Source organism: Cetorhinus maximus, chromosome 18 (genome assembly GCF_964194155.1).
Source record: "Cetorhinus maximus chromosome 18, sCetMax3.hap1.1, whole genome shotgun sequence".
In the NCBI taxonomy this organism is placed as follows: domain Eukaryota; kingdom Metazoa; phylum Chordata; class Chondrichthyes; order Lamniformes; family Cetorhinidae; genus Cetorhinus; species Cetorhinus maximus.
In genome coordinates, this window is record NC_135896.1 from 77,736,524 (window position 1) to 77,759,691 (window position 23,168).

General features: G+C 44.4%; 1 protein-coding gene across 3 annotated transcripts in view; it reads left to right on the forward strand.

Moving 5' to 3' along the window:
• LOC144693281 (neutral alpha-glucosidase C-like) overlaps nt 1–23,168 on the forward strand; it is a 161,303-nt gene that overhangs the window by 41,263 nt on the left and 96,872 nt on the right. For all 3 annotated transcript variants that reach the window (XM_078563018.1, XM_078563019.1, XM_078563020.1), the window contains exons 5-7: nt 83–268; nt 7,849–7,906; nt 22,715–22,781. In XM_078563018.1, coding sequence (XP_078419144.1) covers nt 83–268; nt 7,849–7,906; nt 22,715–22,781 — 311 coding nt within the window. The remainder of the gene's footprint in view (nt 1–82; nt 269–7,848; nt 7,907–22,714; nt 22,782–23,168) is intronic.

Sequence of the window (23,168 nt, forward strand, 5' to 3'; positions counted from 1 at the left end):
ATCTTCTGAGCATTTCTAAGATAGAAAGCTCTACGTGAATGTGGGGCACACTGCTTACTGCATTTCTTTGAATGTTTTCCAGACTCTCTATAGTGTCTAAGGATGGGCTTTCTGTAACACTGGCCACTGTTGATGGATGCTCTCAGATACTAATTATAGCAAAGCCATTTCGAATGGACATTCGGAATCAGGGTGAAATATCCATAAGTGTGAATTCTCTTGGCTTTTTATATTTCGAACATCTCCGCAAGAAGTCGCAAGATGAAGTGTAAGTTTCCAAAACTCCAATCCATATCCTGTGATGTTCATCACAATATTGATTGTGCCCTGAGAATTTTCACACTGATAGGCTGAATGGCCAACTCCTGTTCCTATCAGGCCTGTTCTACCATTCAGTTAAATCATGGCTGATCTATATCTTAACTACATTTACCTGACTTTGTTAAATCTTAATGCACTTACTCAACAAAAATCTATTCATTGCGGTTTTGAAAATTAAGAACATAAGAAATGGGAGCAGGAGAAGACCATATGGGCTGTCGAGCCTGATCTAGCATTGAATATGCTCATGACTGATCGTGGGCTTCAACTTCACTTTCCCGACCACTCCCCATATCCCTTGATTGCCTGAGAGACCAAAAACCTGTCTATCACAGCCTTAAGTATATTCAATGATGGTGCATCCACAGTCCTCTGGGTTGGATATTTCCAAAGATCCACATCCCTTTGAGTGAAGAAATTTCTCTTCATCTCAGTCCTAAATGATCATCCCCTCATCCTGAAACTGTACTGCCTTGTTCTACACTCCACAGCCAGGGGAAACAATGTCTCAGTATCTACCCTGTCAAGCCCCTTCATAATCTTGAATATTTCAATGAGATCACTTCTCATTCTTCGAAACTCCTGAGAACATACACCCAACGTACTCACTTAGTCTCTCATCATAGACAACCCTGTCATCCCAGGGACCATTCTAGTGAACCTTCACTGTACCATGACAATGCAAGTATATTCTTCCTTAAATATAGAGACCAAAATTGCCCACAGCATTCACGGTGTGGTGTCACCAAAGTCCTGTACTTCTTTATTCTTGCACTCCAATCGTCTTGCAATAAAGGCCAACATGCCATTTATCTTCCTAAATGGTTGCTCTATCTGCATGCTAGCTTTTTGTGTTCCTTGTACGAGTGCACCCAAGTCTCTCTGAACATCAGCATTTACAACTTTCACGCCTTTTACAAAATATTTCAGTTTTTCTATTCTTACGACCAAAGTGAACAACTTCACACTTCCCCAATTTTTATTCCATCTGCCACCTATTGCCCACTCTCTGAGCCTGTCTACATCTCTTTGCAGCCTCTTTGTGTCTTCCCCATTGCTTGCATTCCCGCCTCACTTTGTATCATCAGCAAGCTTAGACATATTACTCTCTTGTTCTCTTCGTCTAAGTCATTAATATAGATTGTAAATAGCTGAAGTCCCAGCACTGATCCTTGCAGCACTCCACTAGTCACAGCTAGCCAACTTGAAAGTGCCCCATTTATCCCTACTCACTGCTTCCTGTCCATCAGTCAATCCTCGATCCATGCTAATATATCACCCGCAACAACATGAGCCCTTATCTTGTATATTAATATTTTGTGTGACACCTTATCAAATGTCTTTTGGAAATCTATGTTTACTACATCTACTGGTTACCTTTTATCTACCTTAATAGCTACATCCTCAAAAAAACTTTAATAAATTTGTCAAATAGGAAAACCGTGTTGACCTGGTCTAACCATACTAAGTGTATCGTTAAGATTTCCTTAATAATAGATTCCAGCACTTAAACGATGACTGATGTCATGGCCTATAGTTCCCTGTTTTCTCTCTCCCTCCTTTCTTGAAAGTGGCATCACATTTTCAAAATTCCAATCTGCTGAGATGGTTCCAGATTGTGGGAATTTTGGTAAATCATAGCCAGCGCATTCACTATCTCTGCAGCTATTTCTTTAAGAACCCTTGGATGTAGGCCATCAGGTCCTGGGGATTTATTGGATTTTAGTCCCTTGAGTTTCTGCAGTATTTTTTCTCTGCTGATATTAATTACCTTAATTTCCTTACTCTTGTTAGTCCCTAGATTACCCTCTATTTCTGATATGTAACTTGATTATTCTAGTGTACTACAGGCCTCCAAACAGTCAGGGGGCGATAGAGGAGAAGCTATGTAGGCAAATCTCAGAGAAGAATAAAAATAATAGGGTAATAATAGGGGATTTCAACTTTCCCAATACTAACTAGGATAGTCCTAGTGTGTAAGGCTTAGAGGGGGCAGAATTCTTAAAATGCATCCAGGAGAGCTTTTTGAGCCAGCACGTAGAAAGTCCTACAAGAGAAGGGTTGGTACTGGACCTAATCTTAGGGAATGAAGCTGGGCAAGTGGAAGAAGTGTCAGTGGAGGAGCATTTCGGGGACAGTGACCATAACTCTGTAAGATTTAAAGTAGTTATGGAAAAGGACAAAGATGGACCGGAAATAAAGGTCCTGAATTGGAGGAAGGCTGATTTCAATATGATAAGACAGGATCTGGCCAAAGTGGACTGGGAGCAGCTACTTGTAGGAAAGTCTACATCAGACCAGTGGGAGTCATTCAAAAGGGAAATAGTGAGAGTTCAGGGCCAACATGTTTCCGTAAAGGTGAAGGGTCGGACCAACAATTCCAGGGAATCCTGGATGTCAAGGGATATAGAGGGTTGAATAAAGAAAAAAAAGGAGACTTATGGAGGATACAGAGGGCTGAAAACAGCGGAAGCCCTAGAGGAGTTTAGAAAGTGTAGGGGGGTACTTAAAAAAGTAACTAGCGGGCATGAAAAAACACTGGCAGGCAAGATAAAGGAAAATCCCAAGGCATTTTATAAATATATTAACGGCAAGAGGATAACCAGGGAAAGAGTAGGGCATTTTAGGACCAAAATGGCAATCTGTGTGTGGAGCCAGAGGATGTAGGTGAGGTTTTAAATGATTACTTTTTATCTGTGTTCACTATGGAGAAGGATGATGTAGACGTAGAAATCAGGGAGGGGGACTGTGATATACTTGAATAAATTAGCATTGAAAGAGAGGAGGTATTAGCGTTTTTAGCAGGCTTAAAAATGGATAAATCCCCAGGCCCAGATGAGATGTATCCCAGGCTGCTATGTGAGGCAAGGGAGGAGATTGCAGAGGCTCTGACACTAATTTTCAAATCCTCTCTGGCTACAGGAGAGGTGCCAGAGGACTGGAGGACAGCAAATGTGGTACCATTATTCAAGAAGGGTAGTAGGGATAAACCAGATAATTATAGCCCAATGAGTCACATCAGTGGTAGGGAAACTATTGGGAAAAATTCTGAGGGACAGGATTAATCTCCATTTGGAGAGGAAGGGTTTAATCAGGGATAGTCAGCTTGTATATTAACTTTGTCAGGGGGAGATCATGTCTAACAAATTTGATTGAATTTTTCAAGGAGGTGACAATTTGTGTAGATGAGGGTAGTGCAGTTGATGTCGTCTACATGGACTTCAGTAAGGCTTTTGATAAGCCCCGCCTGGGAGAATGATTAAGAAGGTAAGAGTCCATGGGATCCAGGGCAATTTGGCAAATTGGATCCAAAATTGGCTTAATGACAGGAGGAAGAGGGTGATTGTCGAAGGTTGTTTTTGCGATTAGAAGCCTGTGACAAGTGGTGTCGTGCAGGGATCGGTGTTGGGACCCTTGCTGTTTGTAGTGTACATTAACGATTTAGACATGAATATAGGAGGCATGATCAGTAACTTCACAGGTGACACGAAAATTGGTGGCATTGTAAAGAGTGACGAAGAAAGCCTTAGATTACTGAACAATATAAATGGGCTGGTAAAATGGGCAGAGTGGCAGTAAATGGAATTTAATCCTGAGAAGTGTGAGGTGATGCATTTTGGGAGGACTAACACAGCAAGGGAACACACAATGAATGGTAGGACCCGAGGAAGCATAAAGGATGAGAGGGACCTTGGTGTACAGATCCCTGAAGGCAGCAGCACAGGTTGATAAGGTGGTTAAGAAGGTATATGGGATACTTGCCTTTATTAGCCGAGGCATAAAATATAAGAGCATGGAGGTTATGTTGGAGCTGTATAAAATGCTAGTTAGGCCACAGCTGGAGCACTGTGTGCAGTTCTGGTCGCCACACTATAGGAAGGATGTGATTGCACTGGAGATGGTGCAGAGGAGATTCACCAGGATGTTGCCTGGGCTGGAGCATTTCAGCTATGAAGAGAGTCTGGATAGGCTAGAGTTGTTTTCCTTAAAGCTGACGGGGGGAGCTAATATAGGTATACAAAACTATGAGGGAATAGATAGGAAGAAACTTTTCCCCTTAGCGGAGGTGTCAAAACCAGGGGGCATTTTACGATAAAGGGCAGGAGATTTAGAGGGGATTTGGGGAAAAGTTTTTTCACCCAGAGGGTGTTTGGAATCTGGAACACACTTCCTGAAGGGGTGGTAGAGGCAGGAACCCTCACAACATTTAAGAAGTATTTAGATGAGCACTTGAAATGTCATAGCATATAGGGCTACGGGCCAAGTGCTGGAAAATGGGATTAGAATAGATAGGTGCTTGATGGCCAGCATGGACACAATGGGCTTGCTTCTGTGCTGTATAACCATGACTCTACTGTGAAGACAGACATAAAACATTTGTTCAATCTTTCTGCCATTTCCTCATTGCTCATGATAATTTTTTCTGTCTGCTTCTAAAGGACCAACGTTTACATTAGCTATTCTATCACTTTTTATAAAAGCTCTTACAATATGTTTCTATATTCCTGGCTAGCCCACTCTCATTTTTTCCCTCTTTTTTGATGGCCTTTTGCTGGTTTCTAAAACACTCCCAAATTTGTAGTGAGTTAGACTGAGACATGTATTTAACTAAAACTGATTTCTAAAATTCTTTTGTCTTGTGAATAAATTGAAAAAATCTCCACTAAGTTAAAGTAAGATGCAAGTCCTTTATTTTTGTCACAAACAACTTGTCATGTTGTCAAAACATCTCAAAAATGTTTGACACAAAGAATTCATTTTGGAGTTCAGAGACGTGTTGCACAGAAAGATGTGGCAGCCATTCTGCGTTAGCAATTTCCGTACAACACTGAGGTGAATCACCAGTTAATCCTTTTCACTGAGCAAAAAATGTTGAATGCATCACCCCTTGGTCTCCTTCAGATAGTATTATGGGTCTTTAATATTTACCTCAAGCAAACAAATAAGACCTGGTCTTATAAAAAGAAGTTACAAGACAATTTAGCACACTCTCAGTAGTGCACCAGCAATTTAACCTGCGTTGAGTGTCCAAATCCTCGTGTGGGGCTTGAACCCACAACCGATTCATCAGAGGTAAAAGTTATACTAACTATGCTAAGTTGACCATCTGGGCAAAGCCACATGAATTACATTTGCCCTACTAGTCCCAGGATTGAAGGGGATGGAGGGAAATCAGCAAGGGTTCCAATGGCTGATGTGTGTTGACTTCTGATGGAAGATGTAATTTTGTAGACTGAGGACAATATTAAGCTTCACTATGATTCCTCTATTGTTTGGACCCTCACTCTGTAGGCTTACACATGATAAGCAATTAGTTCAGCCACAATACAATTTGATTTATATCAGACTCTAGGTAAAAGAAAAAGCTGCGGTCCTTTTTAAAATTCCCCTTTACTCAAGCTCTGGTATTAAAATATTATATAGTAATTGTGTATTTACATGCCTTCAGGTGGAGGGCATTAACTGGGAATTCATTTGTGCTCCTACATATACACATAGATCAGACACAAATCTGTTGAAAGACAAATGGAAATAAATCTCACGTAACAGAATATTGTGCTTTTCCCATCCAAAACAACAGCTCTGGCTCATTCCCAGTCTCAGGGTCCTCATTCACCCAGACAGTGAGCACCCTGAGACTGGGAGTGAGCCTGACACACACGCTCACCCTCTCGCACTCTAACTGTCATCTTTATTTCTTACTCATTTTAAAAATTATCAATTTATTGCTTTGGCATTGTTTTTCTGCTGGGCAAGTTGTTTCTTTTCATACCTCAGTATTCATTTTTGAAATTCATGTTGAATGTTGTGCCAAACCTTAGCTTTCCAAAATTTGATCAATTGCCCCTTGAGTGAGAAATAAATTGAAATGTGCCCCTCCCCTACCCCTATACAAAAAGGTTGGACAGGGCTGCTCAAGTACAGTGCCATTTCCCCTTAGATGGATTGGTAGATTCAGATATATCAAACCACAGAAGCTCCCTTCTTTCCACAGTTTAGACTTTCAGTGAACCATATTTTGATTCACCCAATCCTGATCCAAGAACAGTTCCTTCTTAGGCAGAGTTTAAGTCACATTAATCATCATGGCCTCCTTCTGTGCTGTAATTTTTCTACATTCCTGTGTTTTTCTGCTTCTAAGCTTTAAGGATATTTGGAACATGCTGTTTAGTCTTGGGCCTGTTGTATTCAACCTGCAATCTCAACATTGTAGGAATGCTATCATGAAAAAAACTGGTAGCTCTCTTCCCCTCTGAGTCAACAACAACAACAACTTGTATTTATATGGCACATCCCATGATGCTTTGACATGGAGCTATATAAGGATATATTCAGGTAGATGACCAAAAGCTTGGTCTAAGAGGCAGGTTTTATGGAGCGCCTTAAAGGAGGAAAGAGAAGTGGAGAAGATTCAATCAGGAATTCCAGAGCTTAGCCTTCAGAAGCTGAAGACATAGCTGCCAATAATGGAGCGATTAAAATTGAGGATGCATAAGAGACCAGAATTGGAGGAGTGCAGATATCTCGGGTGGTTGTATGCTGACGGAAGTTGCAGAGATAAGGAGGGGCGAGGCCTTTGAAGGATTTGAAACGAGAATGAAAATGTTAAAATCAGGGTGTTATTCAACCGGTTGCTAATGTAGGTCAGTGAGCACATGGGTGATAGGTGAGTGGGACTTGGTGTGAGTTAAGGTGCGGGCAGCAGAGTTTTGGATGTGCTTAAGTTTAAGTAAGGTGGAAGAAAGGAGGCTTGCTGGAAGTGCGTTAACAAACGTTACTGAATGAGACATTAGGTTATGGCTTTACTGCCTTTTCAGATAGGTGTAAAATATCCCATGGCACTATTTGAAGGAGAGGAAGGGAATTCTCCCAGTGCCCCGGAGAGCATTTATTCCTCAACTAACAACACTCAAACAGATTATCTGGTAATTTATCTCATTGTTGAACCCTGCTGTATGCAACTAGCTGCCTTATTTGTCTACAAAACACCAATGACAGCAATCACTGGCTGTAAAGTGGTTTGGGATATCCAAAGGTTGTGAAAAGGGCTAGGTAAATACTAGGTTTTCTTTAAAATGAGAAACCAATTGCCCGGTCAATTAAACCAATAGAGCTGTGTTTATTTTTAAGAGTGAGCAGCATTAAAAATATAATACAATGTTATACTAAAGTAGGCCTCACTGCAAATCGTTGAGTCATGCTGAACCTGCATCTGTCAAGGGTATGCTGCAGCCGAGTGCAAAAAAGGGGTGTGCTCTTTATTTCCAGCACTGGCATCCCCCTCTTCAGTGAAAAGCAAACTTGTTGAAAACGAGGAGATTTAATTTAATGTGAAAATACTGTAAAAAAAAAATTAAATAAATGTGTTGGTGTTAATTTGAAGAGCTAGAGAGTATACTAAAATAGAGTGCGAAGGAATTTTATAAACATACGTTGACCACTTCAGTACCCAAAGCAATTAAATGCCTGAGCATATTTGGCAAATAAAGTCAGAACTGTAATTTTTCTGTTTTGTCTATACATTAGAAACACAAGAGGAAGCCTACTGGAAAGCAAAAGGAAGCGTGACACGGAGACCCAGCAGGTAATAGACAGTTAGGTGGTCTTTGGAAAACTGTTTTAGTATTAGAAAGCAGTGAATGGTGGTAAAAGTCTCTTCTTTATAGGTGTTCCGCAGAACTCTGTCTTGGATCACCTGCCATGTTTCATTTCTGCGGGATTTGGTAGTCTGCCAGTGGACTTCTGAGATTGGAGTTGCTTTGCGAGTAAATTGCATACAGTGAATTTTGGACTAGATAATCAAGTATTAGAGGGGTTTAAATTTCTTAAATGTAAACCAGACAAAATGTTTTTATCCACTTACTTCTGTTTTTCATAATGTGGAGACATTAGTAGTTAACATTTTCAATTAATTTTCAATATTAACAAGCAAATTTTGCCACTGTTCCCCACTGCACCACTTGGCTATTGTTGTCATTGTGAGAAGTTGACAGCCTTGAAGTAAGCTTCCAGACCCTTCAGGTTTAGGTGAACTGACTGACTTTGGATGCTTTATTTACTAATAGGGTGTCTGCTCCGGCACGAAGAGTTTATATCTTTAGAATAATGAACCAATGAGCTGTGAACCCAGAACTAGAGAAGGCAAACAACAACCATTTCAACAATAGCTACTTATACTTAAATAGTGCCTTTAAGGTAATGAAATGCCCCAAGGCGCTTGATAAAACATGATAAAACAAAGTATGACACCAAGCCACATAAGGAGATATTACATCAGATGACCAGTGTGGTCAGAAGTAGGTTTTAAGGAGTGTCTTAATGGAGGAAAGTGAGGTTGAGAGGCAGAGAGGTGTAGGGAGGGTATTTCAGCATTTGAGGCCTAGGCAACAGAAGACACATTCATCAGTGGTGGAGCAGTTAAAATTGGGGATGCACAAGAGGTCAGGATTAGAGGAATGCAATTATCTTGGAGGGCTGTGGGACTGGAAGAAATTACAGAATTAGGCATGGAGGAATTTGAAAACTAGGATGAGAGTTTTAAAATCAAGATGTTTCTTGACTGGGGGCCAATGTAGGTCAAAGAGGCAAGGGATGATAGGAGAACAGGACTTATTGCAATTTACGTCATGGGCAGCAATTTTGGATGACCTCAAGTTACTTAGGGTAGAATGTAAGAGACCAGCCAGGAGTGCGTTGGAATAGTTGAGTCTAAAGGTAACAAAGGCATGAATAAGGGTTTCAGCAGCAAATGTGTTGAGACAGGTGAAATGGGGCAATGCTAAACAGATGCAAATAGGCGGTCTTAATGATGACACGAATATAAATTCAGAAGTCCATCTGGGGATCAAATGTGACACCAAGGTTGTGAACAGACAAGCTTAATCTCGGACTGTTGCTCGGAGAGGGATGAAGTTTCTAGTAAAGGAACAGGGTTTGTGGCAGGGACCGAAAACGATGCCTTCGATCCTCCCAATATTTAATTGAAGGAAATTTCTGCTCATCCAGTACTGGACGTGGACAAGCAGTCTGATAATTTAGCAAAAGTGGTGGAGTGAAGAGAGGTGGTGAGGTAGAGCTGGCTGTTGTCAATGTTTCTGTGAAAACTAATGCTATGCCTTCGGATGATGTCACCGAGAGGCAGCATGTAGTTGGGAAATAGTTGGAGACAAAGGATAGACCTTTGGGGAACACCAGAGGTAACAATATGGGAGCAGGAAGAGAAACCATTGCAAGTGATTCTCTGGCTGTGATTAGATAAATAGAAACGGAAATAGGTGAGCGCTCACTGGCCACGGTACAGGAAGCCGTTCAAGTAGGGGCAGCAAAAAGGAAAGTAGTGGTAGTAGGGGATAGTATAGTGAGGGGGATTGACACTGTTCTCTGCAGCGAAGAGCAAGAGTCCAGACGGCTGTGTTGCCTGCCCGGTGCCAGGGTTCGGGACATCTGCTCAGGGCTGGAGAGGAACTTGCAGTGGGAGGGGGAGGATCCAGTTGTCGTGGTCCATGTAAGTATCAATGACATAGGTAGAACTAGGAAAGAGGTCCTGCCAAGTCAGTATGAGGAGCTCGGCACCAAATTAAGAAGCAGAACCTCAAAGGTAATAATCTCTGGATTATTACCTGAGCCATGTGCAAATTGGTATAGGGCAAATAAGATTAGAGAGATGAAAGCGTGGCTGAAAAACTGGTGTGGGAGAAGTGGATTCAGGTTTGTGGGGCACTGGCATCAGTACTGGGGAAAGCGGGGGGTGTTGGGACGGTTTACACCCGAACTGTGCTAAGACGAGTGTCCTCACAAATCACATAACTAGGGGAGTAGAGAGGGCTTTAAACTAAACAAGAGGATTGATGGATCAAGCTTGGTTAGAGGTAGCAATTCAAGGTGTAGAGTCAAGACAGGAGAGCAAGATAGTAATGTGAGAAATGAGGGACAAAGAATGACAGGAAGGGACAGGGAGAAAAAACCTCAGAATGCATCAACAGTCAATACTCAATGTTACAAAGGTAACAAAAAGACAAAACTGAAGGCCCTGTTTGTGAGTACGCGTAGCATTCATAACAAAGTAAATGAATTGATGTCCATATTGAAGTAAATAAATATGATCTAAACAAATTACGGAGATGTGGCTGCAGGATGACAAAGATTGGGTCTTGAATATTGAGGGGTACATGACATTCAAGAAGAATAGGAAGCTAGGTAAAGGTGGAGGGGTGGCACTGTTAATCAAAGAGGGCATTGGTGCAATAGTTAGAAATGACCTTGGTTCACGAAATCAGGATGTAGAATTGGTTTGGGTGGAGATGAGGAATAGTAGTGGAAAACGTCACGAGTGGGAGTGGTCCACAGGCCCCCTAACAGTAGCCCCAGTGTAGGACAAAGTATTCGAGAGATAATATTGTGTGCTTTTGATAAAGGGACGGTAAAAATCATGGGTGATTTTAATCTACATATAAACTGGAAATATCAGATAGGCAGTAGTAGCCTGGATGAGGAGTTCTTAGAATGCTTTCGAGATAGGCAGTTTCTTATAACAGCATGCTCTGGAACAAACCAGAGAGCAGGTTATATTAGACTTGGTATTGTGTAATGTGACAGGATTAATTAATAACCTCAGAGCAAAGGCACCACTAGGTAGCGACAACCACAATATGATTGAATTTTACATTCAGTTTGAAATGGAGAAGAGTGGGTCTAAGACTAGTATCTTAAACTTAAATAAGGGCAACTATGTGGGCATGAAAACTGAGCCAGCTGAAGTGAACTGGAAAACTAGGCTAAAAGGATAGATCAATAGAGAAGCAGTGGCAGACATTTAAGGGGATATTTCAGAGTATTCAGAATAAGTACATTCCTATTATAAAGAAAAATTCTAAGGGGTGGATCCACCACCTGTGGTTAATTAAATGTGTTAAAGAAAGCGTCAAACTTAAGGAAAAAAGCATACAACTCCGCAAAGATGAGTGGCAGGACAGATGATTGGTCAGAATATAAAAAACAGCAGAGAATGACTAAAAGGTTAACTAGAAGAAAGAAATTAGAGTATGAGAGGAAGCTAGCTAGAAATGCAAAAATGGATAGTAGGAGTTTCTACAGGTATTTAAAAAGGAAAAGAGTAAGTGAAGTGAGTGTTGGTCCCTAGAAAGTGACAGTGGTGAGTTAGTAGTAGATAATAAGGAAATTATGGGCAGGTGGTGGGATAGTGGTATTGTCACTGGACTGGTAATCCAGAGACTCAGGGTAATAATCTGGGGTCCTGGGTTCGAATTCCACCACGGCAGATGGTAGAATTTGAATTCAATAAAAACCTGGAATTAAAAGTCTGATGATGACCATGAAACCATTGCCGGTTATTGGAAAAAAAACATCTGGTTCACTGATGTTCTTTAACGAATGAAATCTGCCCTCCTTACCTGGTCTGGCCTATATGTGACTCCAGACCCACAGCAATGTGGTTGACTCTTAACTGCCCTCTAAACAAGGGCAATTAGGGATGGGCAATAAATGCTGGCCTAGCCAGCGATGTCCATATGCCATGAACGAATAATAAAAAAAATGGCAGAAGAAATGAATAAATATTTTGCTTCTGTGTTCACTATAGAGGATACAAAAACATTCCAGTAATAGCTGCAAATCAGGAGGTGAAAGAGAGAGAGGAACTCAGTAAAATTGAAATCACTAGGGAAATGGTACTGAGCAAATTGATGGAGCTGCAGGCTGGCAAGTCTCTGGGTCCTGATGGACTACATCCTAGGGTCTTAAACGAGGTGTCTAATGAGGTAGTCGATGCGCTGGTGTTAATTTTCAAAAATTCGCTAGATTCTGGAAAGGTTCCATCAGACTGGAAAGTAGCAAATTTAACCCCTCAATTCAAGAAGGGAGGGAGACAGGAAACTATAGGCCAGTTAGCTCGACATCTGTCTTGGGGAAGTTGTTAGAGTCGATCATTAAGGAGTTTATAGCTGGGCACTTGGAAGAGCTCAAGGCAATCGGAAAGGGTCAGCATAGTTTTGTGAAAGGAAAATTATGTTTAACCAATTTATTGGAGTTTTTTGAAGGAGTTACTTGCACGGTGGATAAAGGGGAGCCTATAGACATACTGTACTTAGATTTCCAGAAGGCATTTGAAAAGGTTTGTACAGTGGTTTATACAGTATTGCAGTGTGTTGCCTGCTGGGACTGGGATTGAATGATGGAAGGATAAATATAATGTAGGTCATCAAATGGTTTATACTGTATTGCAGTGTGTCACCTGCTGGGACTGGAGGAATCCCTGTTAACAGCTTTTTACTGTCAGTGTTGGCCTTCGATCAGTAATTGCACTTTCGCGTCTGACCCAGAACATCATACATTCAAACTCTATAGAAACTTAAGCACATAATCTAGGCTGACATTCAAGGGCTGTACTGAGGAAGTGCCACTTTTGGAGCTGCCACCTTTGGTGTGAGATGCTGGCCGGATAACTGAAAGTATAATGGCACTCACCATTATTAGTGTGCAAATCATCCAGCAATTTGTGATTCTCCGTTATTTGTGAATCGCCACAAATTGTTGGATGATTTGGATTACTTCATTGTTAGCCCCACAAAAGTTGCAGCTTGCCCTCAACCTCCCTGTTCTTTGTGCTGTGCTCCAGAAAACCCTGGGCTACTATTCCAGGACTGGCATCAAAGGTTATTACGGAAAATAAAAGTGCATGGTGCAGGGGGCAACATATTAGCCTGGATAGAAGATTGGTTGGCTGGCTGGCAGGAAGCAAAGAGTATGCATAAATGAGTCTTTTTCGGATTGGCAGGATGTGACAGTTGAAGTCCCGCAAGGGTCTGTGCTGTGACCTCAACTTTTTACAGTTTACATCAATGACTTAGGTGAGGGGAGTGAAGGCATGGTAACTAATTTTTCAGATGTCACAAAGATAGGTAGGAAAGTATGTTGTGAAGAGGACATGAGGTTGCAGATCGATACAGATAGGTTGAGCGAGTGGGAGAAGATCTGGCAAATGGAGTTTAATGTAGAAAAACGTGAAGTTGTTCACTTTGGCAGGAAGGACAAAAAAGCAGAGTATTACTTAAATGGAGAATGGCTGCATAATTCTGAGGTGCAGAGGGAACTAGGTGTTCTAGTACACGAGTCACAATAAGTTAGTATGCCGGTACAGCAAGTAATTAAAAAGGTTAATGGAATGCTAGCCTTTATTACGAGAGGAATTGAACATAAAAGTAAGGATGTTGTGCTTCATTTATACAGGGCATCGGTGAGACTGCACCTTGGATGCTGTGTGTAGTTTTGGTCTCCTTATTTAAGGAAGGATGTAAATGCTTTGGAGATGGTTCGGAGGAGGTTTACTAGATTGATACCTGGAATGAGTGGGTTGTCTTATGAGGAAAGGTTGGATAGACTGGGCTTGTTTCCGCTGGAGTTTAGAAGAATGAGGGGTGATTTGATTGAAGTATACAAGATCTTGAACAGCCTTGACAAGGTGGACATGGAAAGGATGTTTCCTCTTGTGGGTGAATCCAGAAATTAGATTTAAAATTAGGTGTCGTCCTTTTAGGATAGAGATGAGGAGAATTTTTTTCTCTCAGAGGGTTGTGCGACTTTGGAACCCTTTGCCTCAGAAGACGGGGTCATTGAATATTTTTAAGGCAGAGGTAGATAGATTCTTGTTAGGCAAGGGAATCAAAGATTATCGGGGGTAGCTGGGAATGTGGAATTCGAAACTCAAGTAGATCAGCCATGATCTTATTGAATGGCGGAGCAGTCTCGAGGGGCCGAATGGTCTACTCCTGTTCCATGTTCTTATGTTCACTCAGCTGTGACAGTGGGGGGGGGGGGGGGGGGGGGGGGGGGTGCATTGGGTGATGATGGCATGGTCAAATGTGTCACAAGCTTCAGGCAAGTTGAAAAGGAAAGGAGGGAAAGTTTGCGTTTGTCACAGTCACATAGAATGCCATTTGTGACTTTGATGAAAGCTTTTTATGTACTGTGGCAGGGCGGAAACCCAACTGGAGGGAAATTACAAAGCCTCAGTTCTCTAAAAATTAGAAGATCTTCCAGCATCCTAGAATTTGGGCTTGTTGACTAACATTGGGTGCTGTGGCAATGCAGTGATTAATGTGTTTGTGTTAAAAGGATAGGAAAAATCTCAACATAGCATAGGAAGAAATTTATATGGGGCACCCATAAAGTAGTAGGTATATGGAGCACACTGGCAGGCAGACCATTTAAAAATGTGCCAATTAACTCCTTCAAAGGGAGAAATTAAAAGAGAAAATGCTGAAAATACATAGCTGAGTTTGTATCCAAAAGAGAAAAGATTAGTCAACATTATGGGCAGAATTTTATGGCTGACGTGCAGGTGGCAGAGCCCGCTCGTCAGCACTTAAAATGTTGCGCGCTGATGTTGGGTGAGTGTCCCGACATCAGTGCACGGCATCGCGATATTTAGGTGGGCAGGTGCACTATGAAGCGCAACGCACGCCCGCCATTAATTAAAGGCCTAGTTAAGGCCCTTAACTCGGCAATTGATGCCGATTTTGAGGAGCCTGTGCAATCTTTGCCTTGGCACACGGGCCCAATGGGCAGGCGGATAACTGATTTTTTAACAAACCTCACCCACGGGTGGGATATGTGGGCTCAGAGGGGTTGATAATGTTTTATCTGAAGTATTTAATGCAGAAAGTGTTTTAACCTTGCCTGTGTAAGCAGTTCAGATCGATTTCCAATAGCTTTCTCTGTACTTTGAAGCTTCAGCTCAGCAGTCTGCAGACAGTAATCTTTATCGGGCCTGCAGCTTTCCGGAGGCCTCCATTTAGCCTGGGTATGGGTTCTGACATCTCCACTGGAGGCAGCTCTTCTGAGGAGGAAGGGAGGAATAGAATAAGGAGGAGGCCAGGAGTGGACAATCAGCCTCCAGGGGAGCCACCTTTGGGAGGCCAGGCGCAGGCACAAGGGGCGCAGGGCCAAGAGGTTGTCCAGGGTGGAAGGGGCCGCAGAAGATGCCACTATCCTGCTGCCAGGGTATACAGGCGGCGAAGCAGCTACCTCAATATGACTGAGGTGGAGTGGCGAAGGAGGCTCCAACTGTCAAGGGGGACAGTGAACGATATCTGTCAGATGATTGGCCCTGAGATCTCCCCTAACTGTGTGGATGGACATCCCATGCCAATGGCTCTGAAGGTCACAGTTGCCCTCCACTTCTATGCATCTGGCTCCTTCCAGGACTCAGTGGGTGTTCTTTGTGGTGTCTCCCAATCAGCTGTCCACACTTGTGTCAAGCAGGTTACAGACGCTCTGTTCAGACGGGCATTGACCTTCATCCATTTCCGCTGCGACCAGGCAAGTCAGGCACAGCGAGCCAGAGGCTTCGCGGCCATTGCTGGCTTCCCCTGCGCCCAGGGTGCAATAGACTGTACACGTGGCCATCAAGGCGCCAGCAGGTGAGCCCGGTGCATTCGTCAACAGGAAGGGATTCCACTCTATGAATGTGCAGATAGTGTGTGATCACAGGATGCAGATTCTGGAAGTTTGTGCAAGGTACCCAGGCAGCTCCCACGATGCCTATATCCTCAGACGCTCCCAGGTGCCGACGCTCTTCAGTGCTCCGGCTCGGCTGGATGGTTGGCTGACGAGTGACAAGGGCTATCCCCTCAGAAGGTGGCTCATGACGCCTCTCAGCCATCCAAGAACAGAAGCTGGAGAGTGCTACAATAGGAGCCACAACACCACAAGGGCTGTGGTGGAGAGAGCCATCGGCCTTCTCAAGATGCACTTCCATTGTCTGGACCGCTCAGGTACTCCAGTACCCCCCAGATCGCGCCTCTGTGATAGTGGTAGCATGCTGCGCTCTGCACAATCTTGCGCTGGAAAGGGGGGATGCAGTTGATGATGAAGACCTTGACGCAGTGGATGAGGCTGCACATGATGAATCCAGCAGTGGCTCAAAGGATGAGGAAGCACAGGGCAATGATGAGGGGCAGCACGCCGACCTACTACTACACCAGGGAGGCAGGGACTCCGGGACACTTTAATCCAATGAACCTTCAGCTAGCTCCACACACATGGATTAGCAAGACCAGCATTGTCTGGCGCTTCCACACGTGGCACTTAGGTGCTACATCTTCCACTTCATTAGCTGCAACTAAGGGCTTAGTACAGAAACATCAATGTCCACTCAAACACTCATGATATGTCTGTGAAACATACAAATTCAGCACAAAGGAAACACTCTCAGCCATGGTCAGAAAAGTGGACTTTATTGCCACCAAAATAAAGCATAAACGTCGCTCTGACATATATAATGATATATTCCCTAATCTATGCCCAACACAAAATCACCAGTGACAAACCCGTGGAGTGCCTAATGTGCCTTATGCTTACGTTTGCGAGTGCTACGTCTAGGTGCCGCCCCATCGCTCGGAGTGGCTTGTGAGACAGCCTGCTGTCTCTGCTGTCCTGTTGGCCTCGATGACCTTGGCGGCCGTCTTCTGGCCCGTGGAGCCTGTGCTGGCCCCACCTGGGAGGGAGTGGCCAGTTCCAGAACTGGCACCACCCCAGTTGTTGCAGCCTCAATGGATGCAACGGTCACTGGCAAAGGGGCGGAGGAGCTGCTGCCCTCATTCAGAGTGCCCTGAGAGGAGCTCGCAGCGACGACAGGCAGCTGCTGCGCCGACTTGAGGTCACATTGGACCTCCCTGCGCACCGCAGATGGATGGGCACCGAGTGGCGACACTTGGTGCCCAGAACATCTCCCACATTGTGAATGACCACCTGTGGCCATTAACGTTGTGAGGGCTTGCAGGTCAGAGTGTAACCCAATCAGAAGATTCTCAATCTGCTGGAAGCCCCTCTCCATGAGAGTCGCCAATCTCTCAATGGAGAGAGATGAAGCTGAATGGAGCTGAAGCTCTGTCCTGAGGTTCATGCCATCACTGACATTCTGCCTGGATTCCTCCAACACAGAGACCAAGTGAAGCACGCCCTCATGCAACACTGCCAGACGTTCCCCCGCACCCTGCCGCTTGTCCTGCAGCGGCTGCATGGCTGACATCTCCAGAGGCACATCATCACTGCCGGACTCAGCAGGTGCCTGGTCCCCTGCAGTCCTCTGGCTGCTGGCGCCATCGGCACTCTCTGTCCGTGCCATCTCCTCCAGCGATTGTGAAGTGCCCTCTCCACTGTGCCCCGGGACACTAGCCGATGTCATAATCCCCACCGAAGTGTTTGTCGCTGCGCTGGTGCCTGGCTTGCTGAAAGGATGTGACGCAAGTTGCAAGTGTTGGCCCTCAGGCATGGAAGGGGGGTTCTGTACTTGTTGGTGGCGGCCGTGCGGTGGTGATGCTGAAATTAACAACAAGGACAGTGCATCAGTTAGCATTCAGTCAGTAACACCTTTCATCTCTTTCCCTCCCCCCCAGCCTCATAAGTCGCTCACCCTTCAAGAACCTAAGGAGACGAACATTGTTGGGGTGGTAAATAGTCAAGAGGAGGCCCAAACATTGCACATGCATACAGACAGACTGGTCAGATGGCCTAAGGAATGCCACATGGAATGTTATGTGGATAAGTGTGCGGTTAAGCACTTGGGCAAGACAAGCAAGGTACAGGAATACATGAGTAATGGTAGGACCATGGGAAATCACGACGATTACAGGGACCTTGCTGGGCAGAGCTGTTAAGGTAGCAGAACATGAGCATAAGGCGTTTAACAAGGTCGAAGCCAGACTTGCCTTTATTAGCCGAGGAATAGAATGTAGGAAAAGGGAGGTCATGTTGCAAGTGCAGAAAAAGCTGTCGAGGCCACATCTACACTTCTGCATTAAGTTGTGACCTGCGCTTCATGGGAGGGATGGCATTGGAGTGGGGAGAGTGCAGAGGTTCCTGACCTGGATACATGCTGGCCTGGAGAGTTGGAGTTATGAGGAAACATTGCAAACACTTGCGACATTTGCCGTGGAGCACAGGAGATTGACAGGTCACATTATTGACCTTCATACCGTTATGAAGGGCATAGAACAGGTGGACTGAAGGCAACTTTTCCCCTTGGCGCAGGGATGACTAACGTGGTGGCATTTATTTAAGTTGAGTGCCATGAGGTTGACAGGTGAGGTGCTGAGGACCTTTTAGACAGAGTAATGTGGGAAGCACTGGCTGAAAGGGTGGTGGAGGTACAAACCCTCCTAAGATGATATAAGTCTTTGGATGTGCAGCAGCGATGCCATGGCATGTTAGGCCATGGGGATAGTGGTCACAAATGGGATAAGGCGACTTTGGAAGGTGCTAGAGATGCTCATCCTCAAGGGGCCGAGGAACCTTTGTGTATGACCCACACGTCTGACTATCAGTCTGTGAATGAGCAGTTTTGCTGCATTAACGATTGCAGCAATCATCAATGCTCTGGATGGTGGGGAGACAGAGTGGATGGGACTGTGGCCCTCAAATACCTGGCCGCTGCACCCCAGCCTTGCCAACATCTGCCGACCTGGCTGCCTGCCTCCTCCCCAGCTCCATGGCCTGCTCCTCATAAGTGGTGAGGTGCTGCAGCACAGCGTGCCCACCACCAGTCCGCTGACACTTCCAGCTATTGTTCTCAGTTTTTGCCTGCAGAACAGAGAAGAGCATTTATTGGGGCTGATCGCTCATGTACTCTACACGCACACGCTGCACCCCAACCACAATGGCCCATCTGAGGCCTCCAGCGGCTCCTGTCCCCAGATCAGTCCCCAGAAGATAGTATGGATGCTGCCAACCCCCTTCCCCAATGGCCACATTGGACACATTCGGCGTCCATCACTTTGAATAACACACGGGTCTTAGCACCCATTGCAAGGAGGCGCAACTAGGTGTGGCACCGAGGCCAGCAGATGACTCTTGACCACGACACCTTGAGGCTCCCCTTCCACCATCTTATCACCATCAATAAGACATGTGTTGGAGTTCTGAGTATGTGTCCAGCTGTCTCCCCTGCAGGTTGCCCCCACACTACTCAAATGCGACAAACACCAACATATGCTGCGGGGAGAACCCATTTTCTCCTCAACCGCTAAGGCTGATGTAAGCATGGTCACTATCTGTTTGCCCATCCAGCGTGTGCCAAATGCCCAATGCAGTAACGACACTAAGACGTTGGGTGGGGGGGCAAGTGTGGTGTACGGGGGCCTCAAAGGCTAAGGCTACCTGCTGGGTAAAATGGCCAAGGCTGACATGGTACTCACCCTTCCAGAGCACAACAAATCATTGAAGCACTTGCGTCACTGTGTTCCTGTGCACCGCACAGCATCTTGAGAGCTAACAGCCTCCGCCACCTCCTTCCCCGCCTGCCTGGTCATGTGGGGGGCCCTCCTCCTCCCATCCTCTGGAAACAACAACTCCCGATGGTTTGACACCTCTTCCAGGAGGACAGCAAGGCAGGCATCGGAGAACCGAGGGGCACAGTGGCACCCCGCTGGCCTACCCTGCAGCCTGCCCCCCTCCTCCTCCTCTGCCCTCACCTCTTCTGGTGCCTGGCCGCTGGCCATGGTCAACTGCCTAAAGGAGGCTGCCTGGCCGTTCTTGATACAGACTGCCGGTTCCCCATTGGAACCGGCGGTCTGAACACGCCCGCCGCTGATTTGAATTTCCCGCTGAACACGGGAGTCTTAAATGTGCTGGACGGGCCTTAATTGGCCCGCCCGCGCAAAATGGCGACACGGCCCGTTTCGCCGGCGGGGATTGGCTCCCCGTCCTCCGCCGATTCGGTCGGGCCCGCCCGCCTGACAAACGCAAAATTCAGCCCTATGGATGAAGCCTTCAGTAGTTTTGTTTGGAATGAAGAGGTTCCGCTATTAACCTGCCGTTCTAATTCAGATGCAGACTGACGCCCTGTGTACTTCCGGAGCTTTCTAAACTTATTTCTTTTTAATAAAGAGCCAGATAAATATCTGGCTGAGAATGGGATTGAATGTTGGAAGGATAAATATAATGTAGGTCATCAAATGGTTTATACTGTATTGCCGTGTGTCACCTGCTGGGACTGGAAGAATCCCTGTTAACAGCTTTTTACTGTCAGTGTTGGCCTTCGATCAGTAATTGCACTTTCGCGTCTGACCCAGAACATCATACATTCAAACTCTTCTATAGAAACTTAAGCACATAATCTAGGCTGACATTCAAGGGCTATACTGAGGAAGTGCCACTTTTGGAGCTGCCACCTTTGGTGTGAGATGCTGGCAGGATGACTGTAGGTATAATGGCACTCACCATTATTAGTGTGCAAATCATCCAGCAATTTGTGATTCTCTGTTACTTGCGAATCGCCACAAATTGTTGGACGATTTGGATTGCTTCATTGTTAGCCCCACAAAAGTTGCAGCTTGCCCTCAACCTCCCTATTATTTGTGCCATGTTCCAGAAAATCCTGGGCTACTATTCCAGGATTGGTGTGCCTACTCAGATGGACGTACAAGAATCCATGGCACCAGTTGAAGAAAAGCATGGCAGTTCTCCCAATGTCTTAGCCAGCATTTATTCCTCAACTGTGTTCAGAAAAAACATATTATTGCTGTTTGTGAAACCATCTAATTGGCTGTTGTATTTTAACCAAAGTGACATTTCCAAAGTATTTCATTAGCTGGGAAGCACTTGGCCATCATATAAATGCAAATTCTTTTTAATTGCCCCCTTATTGAGATCAACCAATGCAGCACAAATTAGAGATGAATGTTTTAGTTTCTGATCATAATGGCTCAGTTATTTTCTTTCTTTTATTGATTTAGTCTTCAGGGTAACCTCGTGAAGATAGCCATAACCTGCTTTTGCCCACTACAATGCTGCAATTTCCAAAGATCAGAGCTTCTGAAACCAGGACTAAGTGCTCAGCATCCCCCTAGACATTAATGCAGTGATTTCAGCACCACTGCTCATTGCCTCCTCTATAGCTGCAGAGCGTTTTGGGGTGGAGAAGAATTGTTCAAACCTGCACAAGTTCCAATATGCACATAGGCAGCAACTTGCACTTGTTCTATAATTTAAAATGCTAAATTTTCTCTGTCAAACATTCCACCGCTATGGTAAAACAGTTGGATGACCAATAAGGGAAAAAGCAAGCATGCTTCAGATAACCAGGTAGATGACAGCAATGCTTTCTGACCAAAGTTTCGATCCTTAAAAGCCAGTGCTACTTCATAAAGAAAGGAGGTGAAAGTCACTTTCAATGTTGAAAGTTATGGGGATACCTGTTTTACTCTTTAGTTACTGATGCACAAAAATGGGTGAATTTGAAGCAAAATGCCTGAGCATACAATCTCATTTGTGCTGTCTTAACTCTGGACAAATGACCGTGTTCTTCTATGAAAGAGGATTTCACTCCAAGGTGGCTTTACTTGTACAGTGGTGAAACCCTGAAGTTAGAGCCACTTTCAAAAATAGATGTGTTGTTACAAATTGAATGTTACATTTCTTTCAAAGTGTTAGCTTTTTCTCCTTTCAACTTTCTTTTCCTCGCCCATCCAAAGGCGCTGGGGCACAGCTCAACGAAGTGGCTATGTGTGAACCAAACCCGTGAGCTTCCCACAGGTTGTTTGAATAGATCCAATCCTGCCCTTGTGCAACAATTGCTGTAAAGGCCATTGATTAATGGTAAAAATCAAGAGGCATGGCTGATTTGCTTCCCCTTTCCAGCTCACAATACTGAGGCCAGGTATTGTAATCCTCCAGCTATTGCTCGACTAAGATCTAGCACAACAGTCTGCCTAGTCTGTATAGCTCAGTACCATACCACTTGGTGCATGGTACCCAGTAGAGAAGTCCCAGCTACAACTTCAAGGGGTGGGGAAGTCAACTGTGTTTCCCACTTTTGTTCACGATCTGGTAGGGGCTTCTCCACTGGGTACCATGCACCACATAGTGTAGTACTTAGCTATACAGATCAGGCAGGCTGCTGTGCTAGATCTCAGCAGGTTTTTGTTAAAAGGCTGAATGAGTTAAAGGCTGAATGAGTTGACACTGAGTGCAGATCAAACCTGAATTGGCAGTGATGCCCTTCACAGTTGAATAGAATGCTTGCACTCACTTTCAAAACTTAAGCATGAAGAACAACCTTTTGGATAAGATATCAGAAGGCAGCAACCCTGCCTAACGAGAGTCAACACATTCAGGATAGCAGAGGCAATATAGGGGATAAAACTTTATTTGAAAAAAATGTACAGTTAGAATGCTGAACAAATAATCATTCAGGGTCAATTTAGCCCAATATGCAAAATTCTGACTCGAGACTGGGCTTCCCATCAGCACTGATGGCTTTGATTGCCGTTTAGATTTAATGGAATGTTTGTCAGCAACTTCTAATCAGTGGCTTAAGCTGGGTGCAATGCTGAACTAAGTGAGTTCTGCAATTTTTGATTGTGGTTTGAATTTGCAGGAGAGTGAAGAAGATCTAGGATTGTGGAAGGAGCAGTTTCATGAATTTATAGACACCAAAACCAATGGTAAGCAGTACATTTTTGTAGTATTTCTGTGTTAAGCAGGCAATCTTTACTTGATTTCTTATCTTTTGCTCCTTTGGCTGTCACAATCGTATCACCACATCAAAAGTCAGACTGAAACAGTTTAGCATATGACTGGTCTAAGTGGACAGGCTGCATAGCCACACTTTTAAACAGGACAACTTTCCTTTATTTACCCATTTATTTTACAGCACTGTCTTTGGAGCAGTTCAAAATGAGATTTTGCTCTTCACTTTCATCAGCAAAGTACTAATGGTAACAAAGACAAAAGAGCGTCTCTAGTGGCCAAGCTGGTTTATTTTGTTTGTAGTTTGATTTAGGTACTGCTGCTTATCTGAACCGTACCAATCTTTGGGAAGCTCTGTAGCC